Source organism: Arachis stenosperma, chromosome 3 (genome assembly GCF_014773155.1).
Source record: "Arachis stenosperma cultivar V10309 chromosome 3, arast.V10309.gnm1.PFL2, whole genome shotgun sequence".
Classification (NCBI taxonomy): domain Eukaryota; kingdom Viridiplantae; phylum Streptophyta; class Magnoliopsida; order Fabales; family Fabaceae; genus Arachis; species Arachis stenosperma.
The window spans coordinates 171,006,687-171,032,465 of record NC_080379.1 but is presented as its reverse complement, the minus strand read 5'-3'; the positions used below and the strand labels follow the sequence as shown (position 1 = coordinate 171,032,465).

Here is a 25,779-nt window from a genome sequence, read left to right as displayed (position 1 = left end):
CCCGTCCCCGCCCCCAGAATTAATCCCCGTCCCCGCCCCATTCCCCGTCATGGGGGGATAATTGTCCCCATCCCCGTTCCCCGCATTCCCCGTGTTCCCCGCGGGGCCCCATTCCCCATTTCCCTATGTTTAACATTCATATGGAAATTATAGTAAAAAAATATCAAAAAAACAAAAAAACAAACTAAAAAATATTATTACAAACACATAAACATATCTTATCTAAGATTATAAGTCCAGAAATACAACATAGCAAATCATAGTCCATAAAATAAAATCTTAAAATGCAACTTCCATTATAAAGAAAGCAATAAAACAAAGTCTTTAACATCAAATATTCTTTCATTGTCGGCATAAAACTTCTAACAAATATCTCCATGTTCTCTGTTAAAACAATAGAGACAAATATGTTAACATACAGTGACGAGAATGGAAGCAAACACGCAGACGCAAAAGTGGAGAGGAGAAGGACGCCGTGCCTGAGGAGAGAGAACGACGCGGTGAAGCTGCTAGGATGACGGCGCAAGAGTGGCCGGTGGCTAGCTGTGAGGGTTTTGAAGTTTGAACAAAGTGGAGAGTGAGTGAGTGACTGGAGTCTAGAGAGTTGGGGTTTGGATGGGAATAGAGAGTTAGAGAGGGCGCAGCAACAAAGGTGAGAAGGGAATATAGGGTTAAGGTTTTTTAATGGGTGAAATTACTAAAATACCCCCTATGTTAGAAATAAAGTAAGAGTATTTAAGTAAGTTTAACAATTCGGAGAATTATCGGGGATGGGGCGGGGATCCCCGCTCGGGTCCCCGCGCCTATCTCGGGGGAATTTTGCTCCCTATCCCCATCCCCACGGGAAAAATTCCCCACCATCGGGGCCCCATTTGGGGCGGTCCCCGCGGGGATCCCCACCTGCTGGAGATTTTTGACACCCCTAAGTACAGAACCGGAAAAAGGAAAAACCGAGTCTTGGAAAATCAAATATAAACGGCATGGGTAGTTGATTTTTAAAATAGAATTTGTGTTTTGGGTCCATAAATATCAATAACGGGCTCTAAGCTATAACAAATTAAAAAAGAAAAAAGAGAAAAGATACAACAGAGAAAGAAGAGAAGACAACAGTGGATCCGCAAATTCACCAACTCCAAACCCACAATCCCCTATATATACCCACTCCCATTTCCCCACTATCTTCGCTCTCCGCCTCTCAACTGAGTCAGTCACACACTCTCTTCTCTTCTTTTTCTCTTCTTCTCAAGAAAGCAGCGACCATGTCTCTGTCCGTAGAGAAGACCACAAGCGGCCGCGAGTACAAGGTCAAGGACCTTTCTCAGGCTGACTTCGGCCGTCTCGAGATCGAGCTGGCGGAGGTTGAGATGCCCGGACTCATGGCCTGCCGGACTGAGTTCGGCCCATCCCAGCCCTTCAAGGGCGCCAGGATCACTGGCTCCCTCCACATGACCATCCAGACCGCCGTTCTCATTGAAACCCTCACCGCCCTCGGCGCTGAGGTCCGCTGGTGCTCCTGCAACATCTTCTCCACCCAGGACCATGCCGCCGCTGCCATCGCACGTGACTCCGCCGCTGTCTTTGCCTGGAAGGGAGAGACTCTCCAGGAGTACTGGTGGTGCACTGAGAGGGCTCTTGACTGGGGTCCCACCGGCGGTCCTGACCTCATCGTCGACGACGGTGGTGACGCCACTCTCCTCATCCACGAGGGTGTCAAGGCTGAGGAGCTTTACGAGAAGACCGGTCAGCTCCCTGACCCTGCTTCCACCGACAACGCTGAGTTCCAGATCGTGCTCACCATCATCAGAGATGGCTTGAAGACCGATCCACAGAGGTACAGAAGGATGAAGGAAAGGCTTGTTGGTGTCTCGGAGGAAACCACCACCGGTGTCAAGAGGTTGTACCAGATGCAGGCCAATGGAACTCTCTTGTTCCCTGCCATCAATGTCAATGACTCTGTCACCAAGAGCAAGGTCAGTGTTCTTTTATCGAATGTCTTTTGTTTTCCTAGTGGTTTTTGAATTTTTGGATTCAGATCTACTTCTAGTTTTCGTGCCATTTGGGGTTTAGGGTTTGGATCTGGGGGTTTTGGTGTGCTTTGGTTTTTAATTGAAGTCAGATCTGTTAGTATGTGATGATATTTCTTCAGTTATGTGATGTTTAAGATACAACTATTTTGGATCTGTTAGCTGTTTGATAAATGTCCTCAAAGAGGTTTAGATTTTAGCTGTTGATTTGTGTGTCATTTAATTTAATAATATTGAATTAAAGGGACAGTTGTTGAAAACAACCGAGTGGGTCACTGGATCTATTGAGTAGTAACATGAATGTGCTTTTTATGTGTCATTTTCTCTGGTTTGTGAATCTAACGGAGTTTCTTTGATTCATGGTTTGTGACAGTTTGACAACTTGTATGGGTGCCGCCACTCCCTCCCCGATGGTCTCATGAGGGCCACTGATGTCATGATTGCCGGAAAGGTTGCCGTTGTCGCCGGTTACGGAGATGTCGGCAAGGGTTGTGCTGCTGCCTTGAAACAGGCTGGTGCTCGCGTCATTGTGACTGAGATCGATCCAATTTGCGCCCTACAGGCTCTTATGGAAGGTCTTCAGGTCTTGACCCTTGAGGATGTTGTCTCTGAGGCTGATATCTTCGTCACCACCACCGGTAACAAGGACATCATCATGGTTGACCACATGAGGAAGATGAAGAACAATGCCATTGTCTGCAACATTGGACACTTTGACAATGAGATCGACATGCACGGTCTTGAGACATACCCTGGCGTGAAGCGCATCACCATCAAGCCCCAAACCGATAGATGGGTGTTCCCCGAGACCAACAGTGGCATCATTGTCTTGGCCGAGGGTCGTTTGATGAACTTGGGTTGTGCCACCGGACACCCAAGTTTCGTGATGTCTTGCTCATTCACCAACCAGGTCATTGCACAGCTTGAGTTGTGGACGGAGAAGAGCAGTGGCAAATATGAGAAGAAGGTGTATGTTTTGCCCAAGCACCTTGATGAGAAGGTGGCCGCACTCCACCTTGGCAAGCTTGGAGCCAAGCTCACCAAGCTTTCCCAATCACAAGCTGATTACATCAGTGTTCCAGTGGAGGGTCCATACAAGCCTCCTCATTACAGGTACTAAGGAAGAAGATCAAGATTTGTTGAGAGAAGAAAAGGAAAAAAAACGATGTTTTGTGGATCGAATTTGATTGTTTCATTTTGCATTTTGGAGACTTTCATTGTTACACATTTCGGATTTGTGGTTAGATGGGTGGTAGTCTTCTAATTCTAGTAGGGTTTCTTGTGTTGTTTCAGAGGGGAAGGTTAAGAGGGATGGGTAGAATCTCCATTGCTTTCTCTGAAAAGAGAACAAATGGGTTTGGTTTTGAATAAGGCTGCGGGTTGGAGGGGTTGTGTTCATTCTTCTTTAGTAGCTCATATATCCGTGTTTCGATCCACTTTTTCAATATATCAAAAGAAAATAAGAAAAAAAAAATGAACAAAAGATTTTCTTTGCCCTTGCATTTTTTTTTTCTTTACTCGGTGCATAAATGTTGAGTTCTCAATTAGTTTCCGCCAAAGATTAGTCCATAAAACAATCTTTCTAGTATATGAAAAATGTACGTTAATGTCGAATATATATGGCAAATGTTAATGTATGTTTTGTTGAAGAGATATGATACAATACCTGAACACCGTTACGATGCATCAAGCAAGGAAGAGATAGGTAAGCGAAAGAAAAAGGGGTTCGTTATATTTTTGTTCCCTTGATTTAATTGATGTGTCAAACCAATTTAAATTGCTGAGACTAGTTTATTCATGTTGAACTCTGAATAAATCGTCAAAAACTCAATGAAGGTGAGTGGGCAAAGGAAGTACGTCATGGGAGTTGCTGTGCCTTTTAAGATTTTTTAGCCAAGTTTTTATTAGCTTTTAAGTGTTTGGTTTTTTTGTACTTCCAAATTTACATTTGAATATGGTAAACTCGGGAGTGGATCCTCTCCCGTGGAAAAAAAACTGGATGGTATTCAGTGGAGAATCTCACCCTTCATTGCTCTCTCTCTCCTATTTAATTTTGATCCCACTTGTAGAATTAAAGGTGAGAGATCACACTTTATTCTCTCAAGTTTTAAAAAAAAATGGAGAGGATCCATTTCCTGGTAAACTCTTTGTTTTTCAACTGAAAATCTCTTTTTTTTTTTTTTTTTTTTTTTTTTTTTTTTTATGAATCCCAATTTAACCAATAACAAACAACAACAACAACAAAGCCTTGTCCCACTAAGTGGGGTCGGCTACATGAATCAAACAATGCCATTGTGCTCTGTCATGTATATGTCTACAGAGAGACCGTTTACATATAGATCTCGTTTGACCACCTCACGGATGGTCTTCTTAGGTCTTCCTCTACCTTTCGCTCTTTGTCCATCTTCCATCTCATCCACCCTCCTGACTGGATGTTTTATCGGTCTTCTTCCCACATGTCCAAACCACCTGAGACGCGATTCAACCATCTTTTCCACAATGGGTGCTACTCCAACTCTCTCCCTTATATCTTCATTCCTTATTTTATCCAATCGCGTATGACCACTCATCCATCTCAACATCTTCATCTCTGCCACACTCAGCTTATGTTCGTGCTCCCCTTTAGCCGCCCAACACTCCGTACCATACAGCATAGCCGGTCTTATAGCGGTGCGATAGAATTTACCTTTAAGTTTTAAAGGCACTTTTTTGTCGCATATAAAATCAGATGCACTCCGCCATTTTGACCAACCTGCTTGGATCCTATGATTTACATCCTGTTCAATCTCTCCATTATCCTGTATGATGCACCCAAGATACTTAAAACTTTTAACTTTTCGTAGGATATTTTCTCCAATCTTCACCTCTATATTGGAGTTTTCCCTTCTCAGACTGAACTTACATTCCATATATTCCGTCTTGTTACAGCTTATGCACAGACTATACACTTCTAGAGCTTCTCTCCATAACTCCAACTTCTTATTTAGGTCTTCCCTTGACTCTCCCATAAGGACGATATCATCGGCAAAAAGCATGCACCATGGCACAGGTTCTTGGATGTGCTCTGTGAGTACTTCCAAGACTAATGTGAAAAGGTATGGACTTAAGGATGATCCCTGGTGTAATCCTATACCAATAGGGAATTTCTCTGTCACACCACCTTGAGTCTTCACACTAGTTGTGGCCCCATCATACATGTCTTTAATTGCCCGAATATATGCGATCCTTACTCTCCTCTTTTCTAAAACCTTCCATAAGACCTCCCTTCCATACATGATAGAAAAATAAGAGAATAATATATCATTTTAGAGAAGGGAAAACGTTTGGTTTTCTCCCTTATGTAAGTGCAAATCCTCTCAATTCTTCATTAATCTCCCATATATGCACTTTTTTAAGCAAAACAAGCTAATCCTTTTCAAAGTTCATATTAAGCAGTCCTACATCTAGTTTGGGAGAACAATAGACATTCCCATATTGCAATAGTATTTGAATTTATTCTTTTCCATTTTTTAAGAGATGTTTGAAAATAATAAAAAATTTCATCACACATAAAGTAGTTGATTGTCCTGTGACTCCTGTATGTCCCAAAAAAATAGTCCTAATATTTTGGTGCTGTCGGTGAGAAGAGCAATAAGGGGAGCCGCAAATTTCTTCAGTTAAATATTAATGAAAAATTTGGTGAATTCAATAATTTTTAGTATTTTTTATTATCATTTGATTAGGATAAATATTTAATTATTTTTAATAAATAAATTTATTAATTTATATGTCTAATTTTTAAAAAATATAAATATAAATTGTATTAAATATATAAAATTTTTATAAATATAAATACAAATTATTACTAACTAAAAATAATAATATTTACTGATTATATAAAATTGTTGAATACTAATTTCGTTGCTATACCGTGCAAACTTTCTTTATCATCAAGCAACAATTTTTCATTATTGAGGTTTGGCAGATCCAATTAAAAAGAAAAATATCATCTTTCTCAGATTCAGATCTACCCTTTATGTACGATATATGTACCAGAACTTTTGGCAAGGAAAATTGCTAGTGTTAGTAATATTAACTATACAATCAGAATGTAATAAACAATCAGCAAATTTTTGTGAAAAAATATTGAAAAATGTCTTTACTTTAAAAAGAATAGATAAATAAGTGAGGCATTTGTAAAATTTTTATAAGAATTATTTAAGGAAAATATTAAGAAGCCAAAAGCCAATCTTTTTAATAAAAAAATAAAAATAACTAATATTTAATAAAACATTATTCGTGTTTAGGGTTGGCAATAGATAGGATTTGGACTCTACCCTAATCCTATCCGAGAGTTGAAAACTTTTTAAAACTTAACCCTACTCTACATGTGGGTTGAGAGATGCGGGTTGAGAATCTTTTAACCCTAATTCTACTCGCATCCAAAAGTTCTCAACCCAATTCTATCCTACCCGACTCTATTTGTAAGAAAATCAAATTTTTTTAAATAAATATAAAATTCAATCATTCTATATTTCATACATATTAATAAAATAAAAAAATAAAAATAAATTTAAATTCAAATTAAAAATAATAAAATTTTAAAAAAATTTAACATAAAATTATAAATAATATAATCATAAATTCTTGATAAAATTAAAATAACTAACAAAGATAAATATTTTATTACTTTTTTTTCTAATTCTAAATTCTTACAACATTATTCTTTAAATAACAAATATATTAAATAAATAATTTAAATAATTAATTTAATAATTATTTTAAGTCTTTACAAAAAAAAAAGTCATGCACCCGACTCTACCCGCAAGGAAAGTTCAATTATATAGGAAGCATGTTGAATGTGCTGATTACAATATACTATGCGTAGCCTCAGGGGAAAACAAATGAGTCAAATTTGGAATACACAGTATGTGGTAACAAATATTGTTTTAATAGAATTGGAATTTTACTATTCTAAATTTAAAATAACTTTCAAAGATATTTTTCTCAAATGTTTACTTAGCGGCTTAATATGGGGTGAGACTTGAGAGTGAGTTAGGCGCTGGTGACGTGGGCATCAATAATGACAATTTTACTATGAACAGATGAATTGTGATATGTGGTATATAGAAAAGTAGATGGATTGGGTTTTTCATTATCCACACTATGGAAAATTAAAGTTAGGTTACCAATTTCCATTACTCTCCTAAGTCTAAAGGTTGGTGGGGTTGCGCGCGGTAGGTGAATTAGCATATTAATTAAAAAAGTAAAATAAAATCTTGAAAACAAATATCTGAATCACGGTCTCAACTCAGAGTATTGAATAAATTGCGCAAAAGTGCTGTTGTGATGGAATTGTTTTCTATGAAGACTGATTAGAATAATTGGGTTAGATAGAGATTCACTAAGCATGTTTCACTCGTTTGATGCATTATGGGGGAGTGATCAACCACTTGATTAACTTAGATGCCGAATCCATTTTCTTTCATTTTCGTCTTTTCATACTCTTTTTTTTTTTTTTGGGGTTTCAGTGCCTTATCATTTAATATTGGCCCATTTTCTAGATTAATGGGCTATTTCCTGATTATTTTGGTTGCTTTTTGGACATTGAATTTTTGGCTTATTTTCACATTCCCTTCAAAATTTTAGACCCCCAATTTTGAGATGTCAAAGCCCATGATTTAGGACCAAAACATTAGCACATGACCAAATTGCTTCTGAACAAAAAAAAGGAGCAAATTGTTTTTTTTTTGTGGATAAAATATACTTTTTATTACTAAAGTTTGACAAAAATTTTAAAAATATTTTTAAGTTTTATTTTGTTTTAATTTTGTCCTAAAAGTTTTCGATTTGCATCAAATATACTCTCAACGGCTAAATTTTCAACAAAATTTAAGACCAATCTAACAATAATACATAAAAATTATGCTTGATTTTCTTGTATTGATGGTTGTTCTTATGAAATTGTTGTTGAATCGGTCTTAAATTTTTTGAAAAATTAGCCATGGGGGTATATTTGATACAAATAAAAAAAATTTGGAACAAAAATGAAATAAAATAAAACTTAGGGATATTTTTAAATTTTTTGTCAAATTTCAGAGACAAAATATACTTTACTTTTTTTTTTTTAAGAACCAATCTAAAACATTATTCAAATAAATAAATAAAAATCAACCCCGTTATATTACCAAGAACAAAAAAAAACCTCATCAGAGACAATTTCGCACAATTCATGTTAGATATGGTTTAATAATAGACCTTAAATTTTTTTTTTTCTTCTTCCAAGAATTGCCTTCTCAACCGTTTGAATTTTTATCTTCTATTTGAGGGTACATCGGCACAGTAGTTTCTTTTTTCTTCTTGTTGCAAGCAAAATTATACAGATTAAAATCTTTAAAGAAAAAAATAAATAAAAGAAACAGTAGTGGGATTTGTAGTCCTGTTTTTAGAGTGCCACACTACTAAAGATAAGAGATGTTCATCCACATTTGACATTCCACATGTACCCATTGAATGTGGTTAGTTGGTTGAAAAGCCTTTAGAATTTACAATTTAGAGTACCTAACCGAAATATTTTCCATTAGTGCTCAACAGCACACAATGTAACATTAGCACAAAAATTGGAAAAATTAAAAGAATGCAAAGAATGAATAACATATTGTACAGAATTCCACATTCTTCATATTTCCTCCTAATACCAGGAACTCTATTACAAACAGACATATAATAAATATAATCCTAACTCCTAAGGAATTTTATCACTTTTCTGCTGCATGTTCTCAAAATATGAGATATATATTTAACAAAGAAGGTAAAGAAAGCATTTAAAATTATGCAAACAAAGATTAACAAAAATTATGCAACTGGTTCAACAGATTAACAATTCCACACTTCAGTGATAACTCAACCATGTCTCCCCAGTTGAAATATCTAATATAAAAATATATTATGTTTAGTCACAAAAAAAAAAAAGTATTATGTTTACATTACATTGCATAAACAAACAAAAAGTAGGGATTTTTAGGAAGCTCACAAGTCATAAATAAAACAAAACAAGATTAGAAGGAAAAAGAGAGAAAATGGGGGGAAGAAAATCAAGTTCTGATGGGTTGAGAACCTCTTGCACATGCAGTAATAACTTCACAGCCTCTATTATAAGGGTTTGCTTCTCTTGCTTTGCAACTGTAGTAAGAGGATCCTGCTCTATCACATGGAACCATGTCCCTCTTCAGTGTCTCATAGCTAATGTACCTGTGCTGCTGCTGCTGCTGCTGCTGCATTAATCTTCTGTTACTCTCTGAATCCATTTCTGTCTCTTCTTCCAAGCACTCCACAATGCTCTTGGTGCATACCCTTTTGGTAATTACACCACTTTTATCACTGTGTTTCAGCAAGTTGAGATCCACAACAGATAGGCCATAGCAGATTGAGAGAAGAACAGGTGACAGATATAGGAAGGTCAAGATGATGAATCTGGGATGGTACATTGTTTATGGTTTTTGGAGCTTTACTTGTTTTGCAGTTTTCTGCTTAAAGTTGTGAATGTGAAAATGAAATGAAGGCATTGGTGGGTGGATAGGCATTGGTGGTACCATGTCCTATTTCTAATTAAAATATTAAATAATAAATACAGTGGGGCAAATAAAAGGATAGTAAATACTAAATACATTTTTTGTTAAGTGATTTGCTGGTTAAAAATCATGGTGCTGGATGTAAATAGGGAAGAGTTATGTAAATTATTGATTCTTTGCCAAAATTATTCTAGGAATTTGTTCATGCATGTTTTAAATAGTTATCAATTTTTTTTTTTATAAAATTCTGGATCAAATACACAAATAATTTTTTAAATACAAAAATTATTTATCACTTATAAAAAAATGAAATTTTTAAGTTACTTTATTATATTTTAAAATATTTTAAGAGTATTTTGTTATTAATAAATTTAAAAGATATTTGTCTCTGTAATTTGAAGACAATTTCGGTGTGTACTCTTGTTTGGATAAATATTATGATATGCCACTATTTAACTTTTCTCAAATTAAAAAATAGGTAAAAATTGCAAACGAGTGTTAAATTGAGTCACAGTTAAAGTTTGAATTATTAATGATATTTATTAAAAATATTCTTTATATACTAAAATAGCTACAACGGTTTACTGTTTATGTTTACGCATTACAACACATAAATCGTTACTGCTCATTGTCCCTTCCACATAAATCGCAGCTGTAAATAGCGGTTTATGTGCCAGTAGCAATTTCTATAATAATATAAAAAATTATATTTCAGTATTGGTATTTAGAAAGTTGTATTTGAGAAATATTTTTTTTAAATAATTTATTTAAGTGAATTGTCCTATATTTTATGATATATAGTAGAGTTTAGTTAAAAACACATGATAAATTTATTATTAGTAAAAAATTTTAAATATTTTCATTTAATGAAGCAAAATAAATACAATAAAAACTTAAATATTTTATATTTTCAATAAAAACTTTATTAATCTGTAAACTTAATATGTGCCATTAGGACATAAGATAAATAAACTTTATATATTATACTAGAAGTTAAGTTTTAGTGTACACTAACATAAATAGATATTATTTAGGGTAAATTATATTTTTTATCTTTAAAATTTTTTAAAAATTTTAAAAATGTCTTTAAGTTTTATTTTATTTTAATTTTGTTCTAGAAAATTTTTATTTGCATCAAATATACTATGATGGTTAATTTTTCAAAAAAATTAAGGACCAATTTAACAACAATTTGACAAGAACAATTATTAATACAAGCAAATCAGAGATATCTGTCATGTATTATTATCAAATTAGTTCTAAATTTTTTAAAAATTTAACTGTCAAGAATATATTTAATATAAATCGAAAATTTTTGAGACAATTAAAATAAAATAAAATTTATAAATATTTTTAAAATTTTAGATAAATTTTTAAAATAAAAAATATACTTTATCCTATTATTTATTACTGCTCCCAATTACCAAGGACTGAGGGAACTCACGGTTTAGGGTAGAGAGCATTTATTTCCTTTTTCCATCTTGAATCTTGATCATTTTTAGAAAATGTTTCGAAATTCCAATTTATGTTAACTCTCCATGCCATTTCGTAATGTAAAGGAAGTTTGACGAAATTCACCAACAGGAAGCAATTCTTTCTTGCAAGTTCCGTAAATATTTTTCGTATTTCCTGCACCAAGTCATAACAATTAAATAAAGAAAAATAAAAACAAATCATGGACATTCAGAAGGGCATTATCTATGCATAAAAACTAAATCCTAAAACAATAATGTTAGGGACAACACCCCATTTCGTTTACACTAATTCCTGTGAAAAGGATAACTCAATATACAACACCGTTAAGGAGCTAGATTACATTGCATGCACCAGTCTCCAAAGCACAAATTCTATATTTTTCAGAGGCGGTAAGCCATAAAGGCCAAACATGAAACATTGTATACCTAACAATTTCAGCCTCCTGCGACATCACACAAACTGATGTCAAGTGTCAAACTATGTCTGTGTATGGTATGGAATAACCATGCAAATGTTACATACTATTACTATAACGAGTGCTAAATTACAGCATGCTTAAAGTGTAAGCTGATCCATGTTCTTAACATTCCTTGCATTCAACCTTCCTTCATCTTGCTCATCGCACGGGTTTCCTCTGTAATTGGATATTGCCTCTTCATTGTCTGAGCAGCCTGGTCTTTCAGTAAGGAACTGTTCCCAAAACACATCATTTACCCTGTTTGGCTGAGTAACTTGGTTGTTACTTGGAGTTTCCAGTGAAGAAGCCAAATTGGTTGCATCATTAGCTTGGTTCCGGTTTGAGAAAACTCCACTGTGGGATTCTTTACTGTTGGAATGAAACCTAGGCTCTGCCAGCTTGCCAATTTCTTGAGAGACTATTTGGAGTGCTTTTGCTGAGTATGAATTTCTGTTGACCTTAAACGGGCACGATGCCAAAGTAAGTTGGCAGGATATGTGACTATCACCTTCTTCACTACTTGGCTCCAATGAGCACAGTTTCGTCACTCTTTGTGATAAACATGAATCCATCTTGAAAGTAAAAGATGCCCCGGTATCAGCAAGCTCCAATGTTTCTGGTGCAAATGGAACAGATGTTCTTGTCTGGATTCCTGTTTGTTCTCCTTCAGATATTTTCTTCTGTGGACTTTCCCCATGTTCATTTGAACTTTGTGTGCTACGTGACACTAAGTTCATATCTGACACAGCTGGTGACAATTCCAGTCTGAGTTTGTTCGAGAAATCTTGATGGAAAACATTGCCGAATTCCATTCTAAAATTGTTAGGATTGTCCACAAAACTACTTTCTACAACAGGTTGCATGTCATCAACTTGAGGCAATCGTCTTTTCTTGTTATACGCTGATAAATCAATGGACTCAATTTTCTGGGAAAGCTGCTCAACAAAAGTAGGATTCTGAAGAGCCTTCTCGAAAATGTTCAGCAAATGTTTCTGCCTCTTCTCCATACCATCTAATCGCTGCTGAAAATCTTCTAGATGAATCTTCGCTGTTGACTGATGTTGCTTGAAGCTGAAAATATTAGATTCAATAGAAGATTTCTCACGGTTAAGTTTTTCAATTTCTTCCTCAAATGCTGCTCTTTCTGGATCCACAACAGAGCCGGGAGGATGACTATGACTGTGAATAGGTTTCCGGCGGTGGATATTCTTAAGAAGATGCTTTTGGTCTTTTATAAAATCATCATTGGCAAATTCCCACCGTTCAGGATGTATTTTGTGAAATCCCTGGCCAATGAACACACATGAATGAATAAACCAAAACAAAATTAAACAATAAAAAACAAGTTGTCCAGTTTCCCCCTTAAAAACAGAAATCAATGTGAGAGGGGCAACGGGTCAATGAGCAGAGCTTTTAAAAATCAATTCAATTGTATCTTCTCTTCCAATCTGTTTGAAACACTAAGCAGGAAGAGATAACAAATAGCTCGTATTAGAATAAATGGATACCTACTAATGGAACAAATAGATGAGACTCTGACTTTGAGGAGCACATTAAAACTCAGATTCAAAGGTCAAATATGCCTATCATCAATTCATTATTAAATAAATTACCCATAACTATTTATTGAACTTTGTTGATTCCTAAAACTCAACATACTTGCTTCATTTGTTGAAGACAAGCAAGCTAGTTTTTATTTGTACCCTTGAAGAAAAGTAGAAAACCAAACATTGACAGTATTTCATCGTAGTAATCTTTCTTAGTAGCTGCTGTTTCTAGCTGGTTGCTACTTGTAATACGATGGTTTCTATTATATAAGTCTAGCCGATGATAACATCATCATACTCCTACAACACCAAGAACCTTAAATTCTAACATTCTAACAACTGCAAAGAAATAAGATGCATTCAACATGCATGCTTTGTCAATGGTACAACGTCAAAATCAAGGATTAACATCTGAACACATTTGGTTTCATATCTGTGAAACCAAAAGCAACATTCTTCCTATTTTCCTCTCCCTAATGGGAAAACACTAGTGTACTTTATTAGTGAATGTATTAGACTTGCTGAAGACCAATCACGATCCTTGACGCCATCCAAACCCTAACCTAACCAAAATCTCATTTCCTTCTCAGCTCTAAAACTATAAAATTCACGCTCCTTACCCAAGGATCAAACCAACACTACCATTGACCAACCGTATCTTCGAACATCATCTGTAATTTAAACTAACGACCACATTTTATTCTACTTTTTCAACACCATCAATGTATTAAATCTTGACTAAGTCCAAGTTGCAGATAAACTTCATTTTCAGATCCAAACCTAAACTCTCCATTGATTTCACCACAATAATGATCATTGATGTCATCATACACAATCAAAATTTCCATTCAATTTCATCACACTATCAAAGGTAACATAAAAATTGAATTATAGCCAGCAAATAGAACACAATTACAAAATAAGTATAAGCACCAATTCTATATATACTTACAAATCGAATGAACAACAACTCACATAGGTATTAAGCTGGCGGATGAAGCTAGAAAAGTTGTTATGCTTGAAATAGGTAGGTAGAAGAAGGCGCGCGAACTCCGGCGGGTTCCAAACAACGAAGCTGTTGTTGGTGGAGCTGTTCCAAGAAACGATGTCATTGGTGGCGGAATCGTCAACCATGTCATAAGTCTTCAACAAGAACGGCGCCGGTCCACCTCCTGCTCCTCCTCCGGTGGATTGCGGCGCTCCTCCCTCCATTCCAGATCCTTCTAGAAAATCCTCTCCTTCTTGAAGTAATTAGAGAGAGAATCATTGGCAAGAAAGAAGACCTGCAATTTCTGTTCCAAACGTAATAAAATCCGGACTGTTTAGAGAGAGAGAGAGAGAGAATTTGACTTCAACGCGGGGTGTGTGGCGTGCTGATGGTCGTTGGCGCTGTTTTGCCAAAGGAAGCTGCCAAAACAGTGAAAACACACACCAACCAGAGTTTGGAATTTTCGAAAAATAAAATAACTATTTAATTTTCAGGTTTGTACCATTTCGTACTCTAACGAAAATTATGATAAGAAAATGGGAAGGACCACACTAATTTTGCTAAACTATCAAAATTAAACCTGCTTCAACTAATTCTCTATTTTGTTTTCGAACAACTCATTACGCCCCAAACCAAATGGCATTTAGCTCCTTCTAAGTTTGGCTACTTTAGCTAGTTTTATTTCCAAGAAAAAAAAAAAAAAGGGACCAATTCTATATTGTCTATGAGTTAACGGTTAAATTTTGTCTAACTTATATTTTTTGTAATAAATTTTAATTTTTTTAAAATTATTTATTTTTATATTTTTTAAATTAAATATTAATTTTTAATTTTTTTAAGTAAATAAATACTACCTTTTAAGTACTATAGCATTTACAAAAAAAAAAAAACTAATTAAACCTAATATAGGTGTTTCAAAGAATGAATTTATATTTTTGTTTCACTTATTTTTGACTGACTTGTAAATGTCTCTACTAATGTGACAGTTGGTCGGTTATGCGATTCAAAACTTTCTTATAGATAAAATGACTATTAAAATTTAACAAAAATATTTTTTACACTAAAATTCAGCTACTTATATTTATATATAGTTATACATATTTAATTACTAGCAGAAGATACGGGTAGAATATGTCTGTTTGTTAAATTTTTCTATTTGATTCTACTCATAAAAAAGATTTTATTGTTATTTTATTAAAACATACGTGTAATAAGTATTGACTCAAAAAAATAATACTTTAATTATATTATTTTCAACAAAATATACAATAAAATTTGAGGCTCATTAATTTGAATATGGAAAGTATTTTGGTGTATTGAGTGAAAATGGAGCAGCAATGTATATTACAAATGGATGGACGTGTCAGATGAAGGAGTAACACGCAGGGGGCATGGTGCCTTTAACACGTGGGGGGCGTGGAGAGCCACCTAAGCAGCATGCAGGGGGCGTGGAGACTAGGTGGCACGCTGCCGTTGAGCCACCCAAGCAGCACGCAGGGAGCGTGCTGACGTGGCGCAGTTTGATAGGCCAGGAGGTACAGCACGTGGGGGCGTGATGAGTCAGCACGTTGGGGGCGTGCTGACGTGGCGAAGAATGATTGGTCCAAGTATGCAACACGTGGGGGGCGTGATGACTCAGCACGTAGGGGCGTTCTGACACGTGTCAAAGCGTGATTGGTTGAGGCAGGCAGCAATGCTCTATATAAGGTAGAGCTCGAGAGTGTTTTCCATATTGAGTGAGATTTGAGTGTGTTGTGAGGATTCTTTGAGGCTGTTGTTGGTGTAATGGAGGGCACCGCAAATTTGGTGGTGTATCACAACGGTGAGATAGTACGTAATACTCATGAGGGAGTGAGGTTTGTGTCTCAGAATCCGTTTTCGTTTGTGGTTCCATGCACGATGACGTTAATGGAGCTGCAGAACGGCCTCTGTCAAAGCATGGATAATGGTACGTTAATGAGAGTGAGCAGAATTCTGTACCAGAATCCGGTTGTGGTTTTTGGTGGTCTAATACAGTTTGATGCCATGCCGATCACTGATGATGCGAGTATGCAGAGGATGTTTCAAATTCACCGGGAGACTCAGATGCGACACCCACAGATTGAGGTGTACGTTGATTTTGAAACTGTAGAGGCAGTGGCGGTTCAGAATGATATAGATATACATGATGATAGAGCTGCAGTGTACCAAGGAATGAATAGTGACAGCGAAGAAGACTTCGAAGCCACTTATGAGGCCGGCGACGAAGATGAGGATGGTAATATGGGAGTTGAGGCAGCAGCAGAGAATGTAGTGGTGGGTCCGCCGAGCAGTCAACCGATGGACGTTCCACCTTTTATGCGTGAGTTGGATCTCGAGGCCATGCATGCCCCCGAGTTTCCGGAATATACAAACATAGGTACGTGGTAACGAAATAATATTTTTTTGTCAGTTTATATGTTCGTTTGAGTAATAAACAGTGTTGTCTTTACCGGACCTGACCAGACCGGACCGGTTCGACCGAAAAACTGGTGAACCAAACATTAAACCGGTCCGGTCCGTTAATTAAACCGAATAAAGAAACGAACCAGTATGAATCGGTGAAACCGGAAATGAACCGATGAAAACCGGTATCTCGGCCGGTGGAAGCGTTTGTCTCGGTACGGGAGCAAGACACGGCATTCGCTCCCATGCCCAAACAAACAACAGATTCAGAGGGCCATCCATCTCCTTTGTATCATATCGTGATGCACGACATAGTGCTCTGTAAAGATGTGCCAGACATGCTGACCCCCAACTATAAGAATGGATCCGCTCGAAATCGCGAAGCAATGGTAGATATTTCGCATGGGCATATGCGGTCGACTTGTCCGTGAATAGAGTCGATCCTAACAAACAGAAGATCTGACATCTGACGTATCGCCTGATGGACTCCTCAGTGTCCAACAGCTCTGCGTCTCTAATACGTCGAACCCAACCCAGCTTTATATAAGACTTCGCATTCTGACTGACTGATGGCACACGACCGAATACCGCTATGCCCTGACTTTGAACGAAGTCGTTACTACTATCTGTCCATCCACTGACAGGCTCTCCATCAATGGGTAGGCCGAATATATTAGCGACATCCTCTAATGTCACTGTAACCTCACCGATCGGCAACACAAAGGTGTGGGTCTCAGGCCTCCACCTTTCAACCAGAGCAACTAACATGGGGTGAAATTCTCTTATGACTCCAATTCTTGAGACGTGGTAGAATCCCGTGGCGCGTAAGTAGTTCTCCACCATCGGATTCCACGTCTGTGGCGGATCCAGTTTACGCACCAACAAATTCCTATTAGGCTGCATCAACAAAGATATCTGTTACATTAGTTAAATAATAATCCTTATAAATATATTAATAAACATTCACATATTTATTTTAATATCTTATTTATTAAAATATTCAACATAGCTTATATATTTATTTATTTATTAAAAATGTAAATTCCTTATTTATTATAATATTTATTTATGTTAAAAAAGTCAACACATTTTTTTTAATATTCATAACAACAAAAATTAGAGAAAAAATTAATTAAAAAATTACATATTATAAAATAAATATTTATAATATTATTAAATATTATTAAATATTTATAATATTTTATTAAATATTATTAAATATTATTAAAATATTTATAATATTATTTTATTACGTCGGAAGGAGTAGTAGTAATAGTAGTACTAAGGTTTATTTTATAAAAATTATTATTATATTATTAAATAATTATGAAATATTTATAAAATACACACAATAATATTATTATTCTCATTACAAAATATACATATACATAAAAATAGAAATACATAAAAAATAAATAAACTTTAAACACAGAAAAAAAATTAAAATCTACCAACTTACATAAATAGGATGATCCAAATAGTTGATAATATGCTCTTCTGGCGTCAAATAATTACGTACCATTTTTTTAAACCCTTAAACTAAACTAAAATTTTTTTTTCTTTCACCATATAGCTCACTAATATACTCACTATTTCTCTTCAATACTGATCACTATCACTCACACTCTCCTACACGATACACTTCTTTCTCACCTTCTCTCTTGTTTTCTGCTTTCTGTGTGAAGCCATGGGAGAAGAACAATGAATATATATGCCCATGGAGGAGGACACTTGCGCTGGTTCCCGGAGGAGGGGGGCTATCCCCTGCATGCAGGCAGGCTGCACCACGCCCCCTGCGTGCTGCGCCAGCAGCATTGGAACTCTGCGGGCGTCACGAGCTTCCAGGCAGCACGCCCCTGTCGTGACTCACCACGCCCCTGGCGTGTTGCCACGTCCCTCGCCAGCTAGGTCACCACGTCCCGGGCGTGTTGCATGGGCGCAAGCCACGTCCCTCTCCGCATAGCCACCATGCCCCCGGCGTATTGAGAGTGACCTCCACCCATCGAAAATTCTCCTCCATGGCCAATATCCGGCCAAAACACCACCCATACAACCATAAGAAAAATAATTTCTGAAAATTTGACACTTACTAAAATATCATGATTTGAGTAATTTTTCTAAAAAGAAACATGGCTTGACGCGAGGATGAAAGAGGCTTTTTGAAGAGAGGATAAAAAAGGTTTTTCTGACCTTGATCCATATTTTTAATCGTATGTGTGTGTCAGTGTGTGAAAGACGAAAGTCTAAGAAAAAATAAAAAAAATGAAAAGAAAAAAATCTCAATTCATATAAATTTATAAAAAAAATAAGGATATATAAATAAATTTATAATTTATTAATATTTTTTTAAATATTTAACGTTAACATGAACTAAATTAAAAAAAATTATATGGTATAAGAATTCAATTCAATTCAATTTAAAAAATATATGAAAATTAAATTAAAAATTTCATAAAATTATTAAAACTTGCAATATAATTAAATCTATTGAAATAGCGAAATATGATATCTCTCGTATGAATAAGTAGCCTTAGATAAGTTTGTTGTGTAGAAATACGAAGGACAAAACTAACCCTCTTAAGTCTGAAGTCTTAATAAATGTGAAATGTGTTAGATATTTAGATGATAAAAAGAAAGTGTAGCGTGGCTAAAAAAGAAATATGCGTAAATACATATGTATTTTTTCATATAAATGATTAATTATTAAATTTATTTATTTTATTAATATAAATTTATAAACTTGTAAGAATTTAAAAATTAATTCAAAAATTTAACAATTTTATTTTTTATAAAATAAAATTCATAAAAACAAATTATGAATATATCAAATTAAAATTTACAAAAAAAAATTTTACAAATTTGATCTCAAAGGATAAAAAATTAACAAAATTATATATGAGAAGAATATTATTTAATTATTAATATTAAATACATACTTTAATTAAGATAGACTCTTTATTTGTGATGAACAAACTTAAAAGATTCAAAAGATAGCGAAAGACCCAGAAAGAAAGAGAGGCCGAGAGGGGGGGCCTTCTGTTTGGAAACCGGATCGGTTAACGGGTTGGGGGGTCGGGTTTCTTGGGTGTCGGCCAACCTATGGTCCCGACCCAAAAAAAAAATTTAAAAGAAAAACAAATTATCTATCCTATTAGCGTGATAAATAAATTAAATCAGAAATTTCCAAAGAACTCAAAAACAAAAAACAGCGTTGTTGTGGTTTTTGTGAGCGGTGCGCGGTGGTGGGTGCGGAGGTGGTTGTGGGCGAGCTCGGTTCCGAAAGTTATCGCTCTACAACAATCTCAATCTTCATATTTGAATCGCTACTCAGTTCCTCAGTGCTCAGGTACGCGCCCTTTCTTTTCTCCTCTATTACTTCTTTTTGCCCAAATTACTCAACAATAACCCTAGCTTCCTCAGGCTAGGGTTCTCATGTCAAAAATAAGATGCTGTTGATGATTTTAGGTAGAATAATTTGGAATTAACCCTTGCATATGATATATTTCGATTGACAGATACTAAGAAAAGATAAAAAAAGGAAAATGCCGAAGGTAAAGACTAACCGTGTTAAGTACCCAGAGGGATGGGAACTCATTGAGCCTACACTCCGTGAACTTCAAGCGAAGATGAGGGAAGGTTCGAACCTGTTACTACGCATTCCTTGCTTGTTGGATTCTGAAATTACATGAAACTGAAAAAAAAAATTTCTTTGTGCATCTATCTTATGTTGCAGCTGAGAACGACCCTCACGATGGCAAAAGAAAATGTGAGACTTTATGGCCTATATTCAAGATTGCTCACCAGAAGAGTCGCTACATATTTGACCTTTACCACCGGAGGAAAGAAATTTCCAAAGAGTTGTACGAGTTCTGTTTGGATCAAGGATATGCCGACCGCAATCTGATCGCGAAATGGAAGAAGGTATCTCCCTTTTTTGTTTATTCTTGTTATGCAAGTTCTTTCTGTGCAATAGGGCTAGAAATTTCACTGAATAAGAATTATCCAGTTATTGATGAGTGGATTTACATATTTGGCTTATCTCATTTGTGCATTCTTATCTCTAATCTCTTATGGTTTTTGCTTGAATTGCAGCCTGGTTATGAACGTCTGTGTTGCCTGAGGTGCATGCAGCCTCGTGATCACAATTTTGCCACCACTTGTGTTTGCAGAGTGCCCAAACAACTTAGGGAGGAGAAGGTTATAGAATGTGTTCATTGTGGTTGTAAGGGTTGTGCTAGTGGGGACTGATTTGGGCACAACTCTAGTGTATCACTTATTGGGGTTTCTTATTAGAATTGTGTCGCCAATAGCTTCTGTTTTCTGCAACTCTTATGGTGCTTAGTGCTCACTTCCCAAGGTTGCATTATCAGCTCAATGACTCTTGTATTGGGAAAATTATCTAATTAGTACTAATAGACGATATATTATGTACCTTCAGATTCGAGAGCTGACATCATTTGCTACTAAACTAATTTAAGCCTGAGAGTGAATGAAATATTTAATGTTAATCGAACACGTTTATCTTTTTTATTTCAGTTGTATTAATCTTTATACTTCTAGTGCTTAATTTTGTTAGCTAAACAACCCCGATTATTATAGCATTCTCGTCCAAGATAATTGCTAGTTTTTAGAATAATTTTAGGTCAACTAAATGGACATTGGATAGAGGAAGTTGAACAAAGGCTTAATTTATAAGCATGTTTCGAAATCTTACATCTTATATAATTTATGAGGAGCAACTATTAAGACGGCTATCATAAGAAACACAAGGATGAGGACATATCATGCAATCTGCCCCAAGTGTTGCTGCAGAACAAAAAAGATGAAGCGACTGAATACATGCGGATACTAGAATTGTACAATTGTACTTTCTACGAGGCAGCTTAGTTTCTATGGTACTTCATGAAATCTACTTTTGTGCTTTGCATAGGATATGATAGAATGTGATGATAGAGTAATATACACCCCAATTTTACACAATCTTTTGCTAAATTTCATGAGTTAATACTCACTTAAAATTTATCTCCTTCATTACTGATTGCAAGGGAAAGGGCAAGTCCTAACTCCTAAGGCCTGCTTATATCTCATATAATTCTTCTAAATTAACGGAATCCATTCAACTAAACTATACATAACATTTACCTAGGCAGAATCTCTGGCAAAGTGTCAATGATTACTTAACAGCAATATAACTTTGCTTATCTTCTATAAAGGAATGAATATTGTCACTTTCATTTTTAATATATTCATGTGAAAAATACAATAAAAAGAAAGCATATACAAACCAATGTAACTTGCTTTATCATAAATCTTCTTTACACTTAAGTAAGACAACATAGATATAGGAACACAATGAAATACTTTTCTAAATGCCCAACTCCTATATATTCTGATCTAAGCTACTGTTGATCTATTGTACAAAAAAGTGCAAGTAGGGGGCCAAAATACTTGCCATTAGAAGAGTCAATGACCAACTCCTACTTTAACTATTGGGTAGCTAAAGAATGATTATATTAACAAACATCCCCAACAAGTGACGGGAAAAACCAAAGTCTTGAGTATTTGAAGAGGATCTAAGTCAAGGATCAACTTCATAATTGCACAAGTTGTCAGCTGGAAGCTCTTGAATGGTATTAATTTTCCAGTATTATTTACAGGGATGAATCAAGAGGCCAGACTCAATGTACTTCTAATGAAAATCCTGTAAGATGTTATCTTTTTGTGAACAAAAATTCTCGAAATTCACTGTCTCCTTGATTAGTGGATAAGTAATTGATAATCAATTCTGTGGTGGTAGCATCTACTGAAAAGCCTTTGTCTGTCATTATTTGAAGGTATTTCATGGACCTTAAAGAATCCTTTTTAATTAGTAACCCTTGGACAAAGACATTGTAAGTGGAGTAGTTTGGCGGGCAGCCATTCTCTTCCATGTTCGTAAGTAAGTCTTCAGCTTCATCTATTAAACCTTGTTTGCAGAGACCTTTAACCATAATGTTATAAGTATACAAATGAATTTGCAGACTTTTAGCAGGCAAAGAAGAAAAAAGTTTCGACGCCCTGTTTACTTCTCCAGCAGCCCACATTCCATCAAGCATAATATTATAAATCACAATGTTAAGATCCAAACCACTCTTCTCCATTAATTCAAACAACGATGTTGCCTCGGAAAGAAGCTGGCATTTACATAGACCATCCAATATAACAGCACAAGTCTGGAGATTGGGCATCTGGCCATGTTTGTGCATACTAAAAAAGAGTTCTTTTGCAGCCAATGGTCGACCAACTCGACAAAACCCACCAATAAGAGTGGTCCAAGTGACAACATCAGGAACGAATCCAGCATTGACCATTTCATTCAAAAGATGCATAGCCTTATTTACGTTTTTAATCATACACCATCCATGTATAAGTGAAGTGTAAGTCACAATGTCAGGTAAACAGCCCCTAGTAACCATTAAGTTAAATACTTTCATGGCCTCATTCATTTCCTTTTGCAAACAATGTCTATCAATCAATGCATTATAGGTAAAGGCATCTGGCCGCTCGCCCATCAAAATCATAAATCCAATTGCACTCTTAGCCTGCATAACTTTTCCTTCTTTACAGAAAACATCCACTAAAATGTTTAGAGTTTGCAAATCAGGCATCATCCCCACTTTCATCATCTCATCCAGCAGGGAAGCAGCATCTTTCCATCTGCCAAAATTGCAAAGACCTTGAATCAAACAACTGTATGTGACAATATTTGGTTTAATACCTTTGCTGCACATTTCTGAGAACATATTTAAAGCCTCAGACACCAATCCATCCTTGCACAAACTATCAATAATTGTGCTGTAAACTACAACATTGGATCTACAATCTCTTTCTTCCATCTTATGTAGCCACCCAATAGCCGCATTAGTGTCACCCATCTTACACAATCCATTAATCAACACTCCATAAGTGTAAACATCCAATTGATAACCCATCTTTTTCAAACTTTCAACCATCCCCACTGCCCGAGCCACATCGCCTTGCATGCAAAGCCCATTAATGAGAGCAGTGAAAGTCGACAGAGGCGGCTCCAATCCAAGCTTGAGCATGGTCGCAAAGACAGAGAACCCAAAAGGCGTCAACTTTAATCGACAAAGGCAATTAATCACAATATTAAGAGTAAAGCAATCAGGTTTTATGCCCAAAGAAGAATTCATGTATTGAACCAAAGATACCGCAGTTGTGTAATGCTTCATCCTCACAATCACACCCAACAACAAAGTGAAGTCAACCACAGATGGCAAAGGCTTCATCATAGCCATAGAATGAAACAAGTCCAAAGCTTCACCAACATTACTCAGTTTACCAAGCTTACACCTGTCTCTCAAGGAGTTCCTGAAGTCATTTCTTTTGCTATTTCTCACACAATCATCATCATGATCATCAAGGTTTGTGGCACTAGTTATACAAGTAAAGTGAAGTATGGGGAAATGGAAAGAAGCAAAAGGAGGAAGATTGAAAATGGAGTGAAAGAGAGTACCCATGCGTTGATGAAGGTGAAAACGAGACCGAGAAGCTATTTGGGTTGGCACCATTCCTTCAAACACGCGCGCCACACCGTCTTTGCTTCCTCGTACTGGTAGAGCACTGTGAAAGAAAGAATCAGAATCAGAAATAGAATCAGAACAGAGAATACTCTCTCTTTTGAAATGCAATGTGAGGTGAGGGTTTTGGGTTCCATTATTTCCTGAGAGCTGCTCAGGGTTTATGTCGATTTTTGTTGCCACGGACAGGGTCGGAAACCCCAACCTAACCGGAATCAGATCCGAAACCATAACACAGGATTCGGATCGTAAATGGTCCAAGGTTTTGAAAGCCAAACCAGTCATTGAACCGTTCTAATTACTGGTTCACTAATTTATTAGTTCAACTATTGTAGTTCAATCGAAATAACCGTTTTATAATAAAATAATAAATAAAATATAAATAAACAACTAATTAATAAATAAGTTCATAACAAGTGCCCATGATTATACATAGATACATTCAACTAACACAGCATATAAAACAAGTGACAATAAATTACAATTAAAATTAATATTAGTAGACAAATATACAATTTTTATAATGTTCTCTCTGAAGAGATATTGGGATGGTTACACATCCAATAAAAAACGCAGAGAAAAGAAGTAATAGCAGAGAAAAATAGAAAAAAAGAATAAGTGGTAATTATTCAATAGTGAACAGTAAAATCATACAAAGTGAAAATAGATTTTTATATATATCCTCACACTTTGCACTCACACCCTTTATATACACTGAGCAAGACTAGCAAACACCAATTCATAAAATCAAAAACTTAACACCTATTGAGAACTAACAGATTTAACTAATCTTGATTTTCTTAATTAATTAAACTTTGACCGGTCCTTCTTCTCTTATTTCTACGCTCTCCAACCTTAACTCCTCCAATTACATGTATAGACTCTAACAACGAGAAAAAAAAATAGGGAAAGAGAATAAACTACAATTATTCAATAGTGAACAGTAAAACCATAGAAGGTGAAAATAGACTTTTATACATATTCTCACACTTTGCACTCACACCTTTTATATACATTGACCAAGACTAGCAAACACCAATTCCTAAAATCAGAAACTTAACACCTAAAATTATTAAGAAGGATCATTCTACTGATACTAAAGGAAAATATAATAACTATTATTGATATGATGAAAGAAGCAGAAGTGAAGCCAAAATCTATAAATATATAATGGTTAACTAGCCAAATAGTAAAATGACACTATTTGGCACTATTATATAGTTTCTGAGAGAGTGACAGGTGTCTCCAAACCTTTTCTTTCTTTTCTCTTCGTGTTACGCTGTTCAAACCCAAGGTGTATTCCACGTGCCGTGACAGGATAATGAAGAGAGTATTGCCCAAAGATCCTGCTATTGCCGAAAGAAGGATGTAGCATTATTTTGCACAACGGTTCTTTACATAATTCAAGCTCAATGTATCTCTAATCCCAAAATCCCAATTTTGCGACACACAATGGGCAGACGTAGCATTTGATTGGTTGATAACACCATCACAGAGATCGCCTTTCCTTGAGGAGGCAGATGCTTAGATTCCCGAGTAACTTTTGAATTTGTTAAGTGAGATTATGTTAATCTATATTTTGCAATTTTTGGTTGATTTGATGGATACGGATGTGTAATTTGAATGATCAACAGTGTTGTTAACAACTACTATAAATACTTATCAAGAAAATTATTAAGTTGGTATTAGTTCTTCAATATTGATGCTTATTGTTTGTCCAGGATTAATATAAT

At 35.6% G+C, this 25,779-nt stretch overlaps 5 protein-coding genes across 6 annotated transcripts; 2 read left to right on the top strand and 3 right to left on the bottom strand.

Moving 5' to 3' along the window:
- The first annotated feature begins 1,155 nt into the window (after positions 1 to 1,155).
- LOC130966531 (adenosylhomocysteinase) lies at positions 1,156 to 3,526 on the top strand. The gene is made up of 2 exons (XM_057891347.1): positions 1,156 to 1,970; positions 2,398 to 3,526. The coding sequence occupies exons 1-2, from the start codon at positions 1,260 to 1,262 to the stop codon at positions 3,142 to 3,144; spliced, it is 1,458 nt and encodes a 485-aa protein (XP_057747330.1). The 5' UTR covers positions 1,156 to 1,259; the 3' UTR covers positions 3,145 to 3,526.
- A 5,571-nt stretch (positions 3,527 to 9,097) lies between these two features.
- On the bottom strand, positions 9,098 to 9,490 carry LOC130966300 (protein RALF-like 24). The gene has a single exon (XM_057891088.1). It carries the CDS (start codon positions 9,488 to 9,490, stop codon positions 9,098 to 9,100), a length of 393 nt encoding a protein of 130 aa, XP_057747071.1.
- A 1,737-nt stretch (positions 9,491 to 11,227) lies between these two features.
- On the bottom strand, positions 11,228 to 14,497 carry LOC130969146 (heat stress transcription factor A-5-like). Its single transcript, XM_057894756.1, has 2 exons — positions 14,030 to 14,497; positions 11,228 to 12,793 (listed from the first exon to the last, which is right to left on the bottom strand). The coding sequence occupies exons 1-2, from the start codon at positions 14,264 to 14,266 to the stop codon at positions 11,606 to 11,608; spliced, it is 1,425 nt and encodes a 474-aa protein (XP_057750739.1). The 5' UTR covers positions 14,267 to 14,497; the 3' UTR covers positions 11,228 to 11,605.
- A 5,130-nt stretch (positions 14,498 to 19,627) lies between these two features.
- Positions 19,628 to 20,996, top strand: LOC130969405 (protein BUD31 homolog 2). The gene is made up of 4 exons (XM_057895105.1): positions 19,628 to 19,812; positions 19,982 to 20,102; positions 20,200 to 20,387; positions 20,559 to 20,996. Exons 2-4 carry the CDS (start codon positions 20,009 to 20,011, stop codon positions 20,712 to 20,714), a joined length of 438 nt encoding a protein of 145 aa, XP_057751088.1. The 5' UTR covers positions 19,628 to 19,812; positions 19,982 to 20,008; the 3' UTR covers positions 20,715 to 20,996.
- A 786-nt stretch (positions 20,997 to 21,782) lies between these two features.
- Positions 21,783 to 24,163, bottom strand: LOC130970265 (putative pentatricopeptide repeat-containing protein At1g12700, mitochondrial). 2 transcript variants are annotated; one of them, XM_057896289.1, is made up of 2 exons: positions 23,983 to 24,163; positions 21,783 to 23,900 (listed from the first exon to the last, which is right to left on the bottom strand). In XM_057896289.1, exon 2 carries the CDS (start codon positions 23,762 to 23,764, stop codon positions 22,178 to 22,180), a length of 1,587 nt encoding a protein of 528 aa, XP_057752272.1. In that variant the 5' UTR covers positions 23,765 to 23,900; positions 23,983 to 24,163; the 3' UTR covers positions 21,783 to 22,177. The 2 variants fall into 2 exon arrangements, with proteins under 2 accessions (XP_057752272.1, XP_057752271.1); XM_057896288.1 differs by having other exon boundaries at positions 21,783 to 24,163.
- Between the last annotated feature and the right edge of the window lie 1,616 nt (positions 24,164 to 25,779).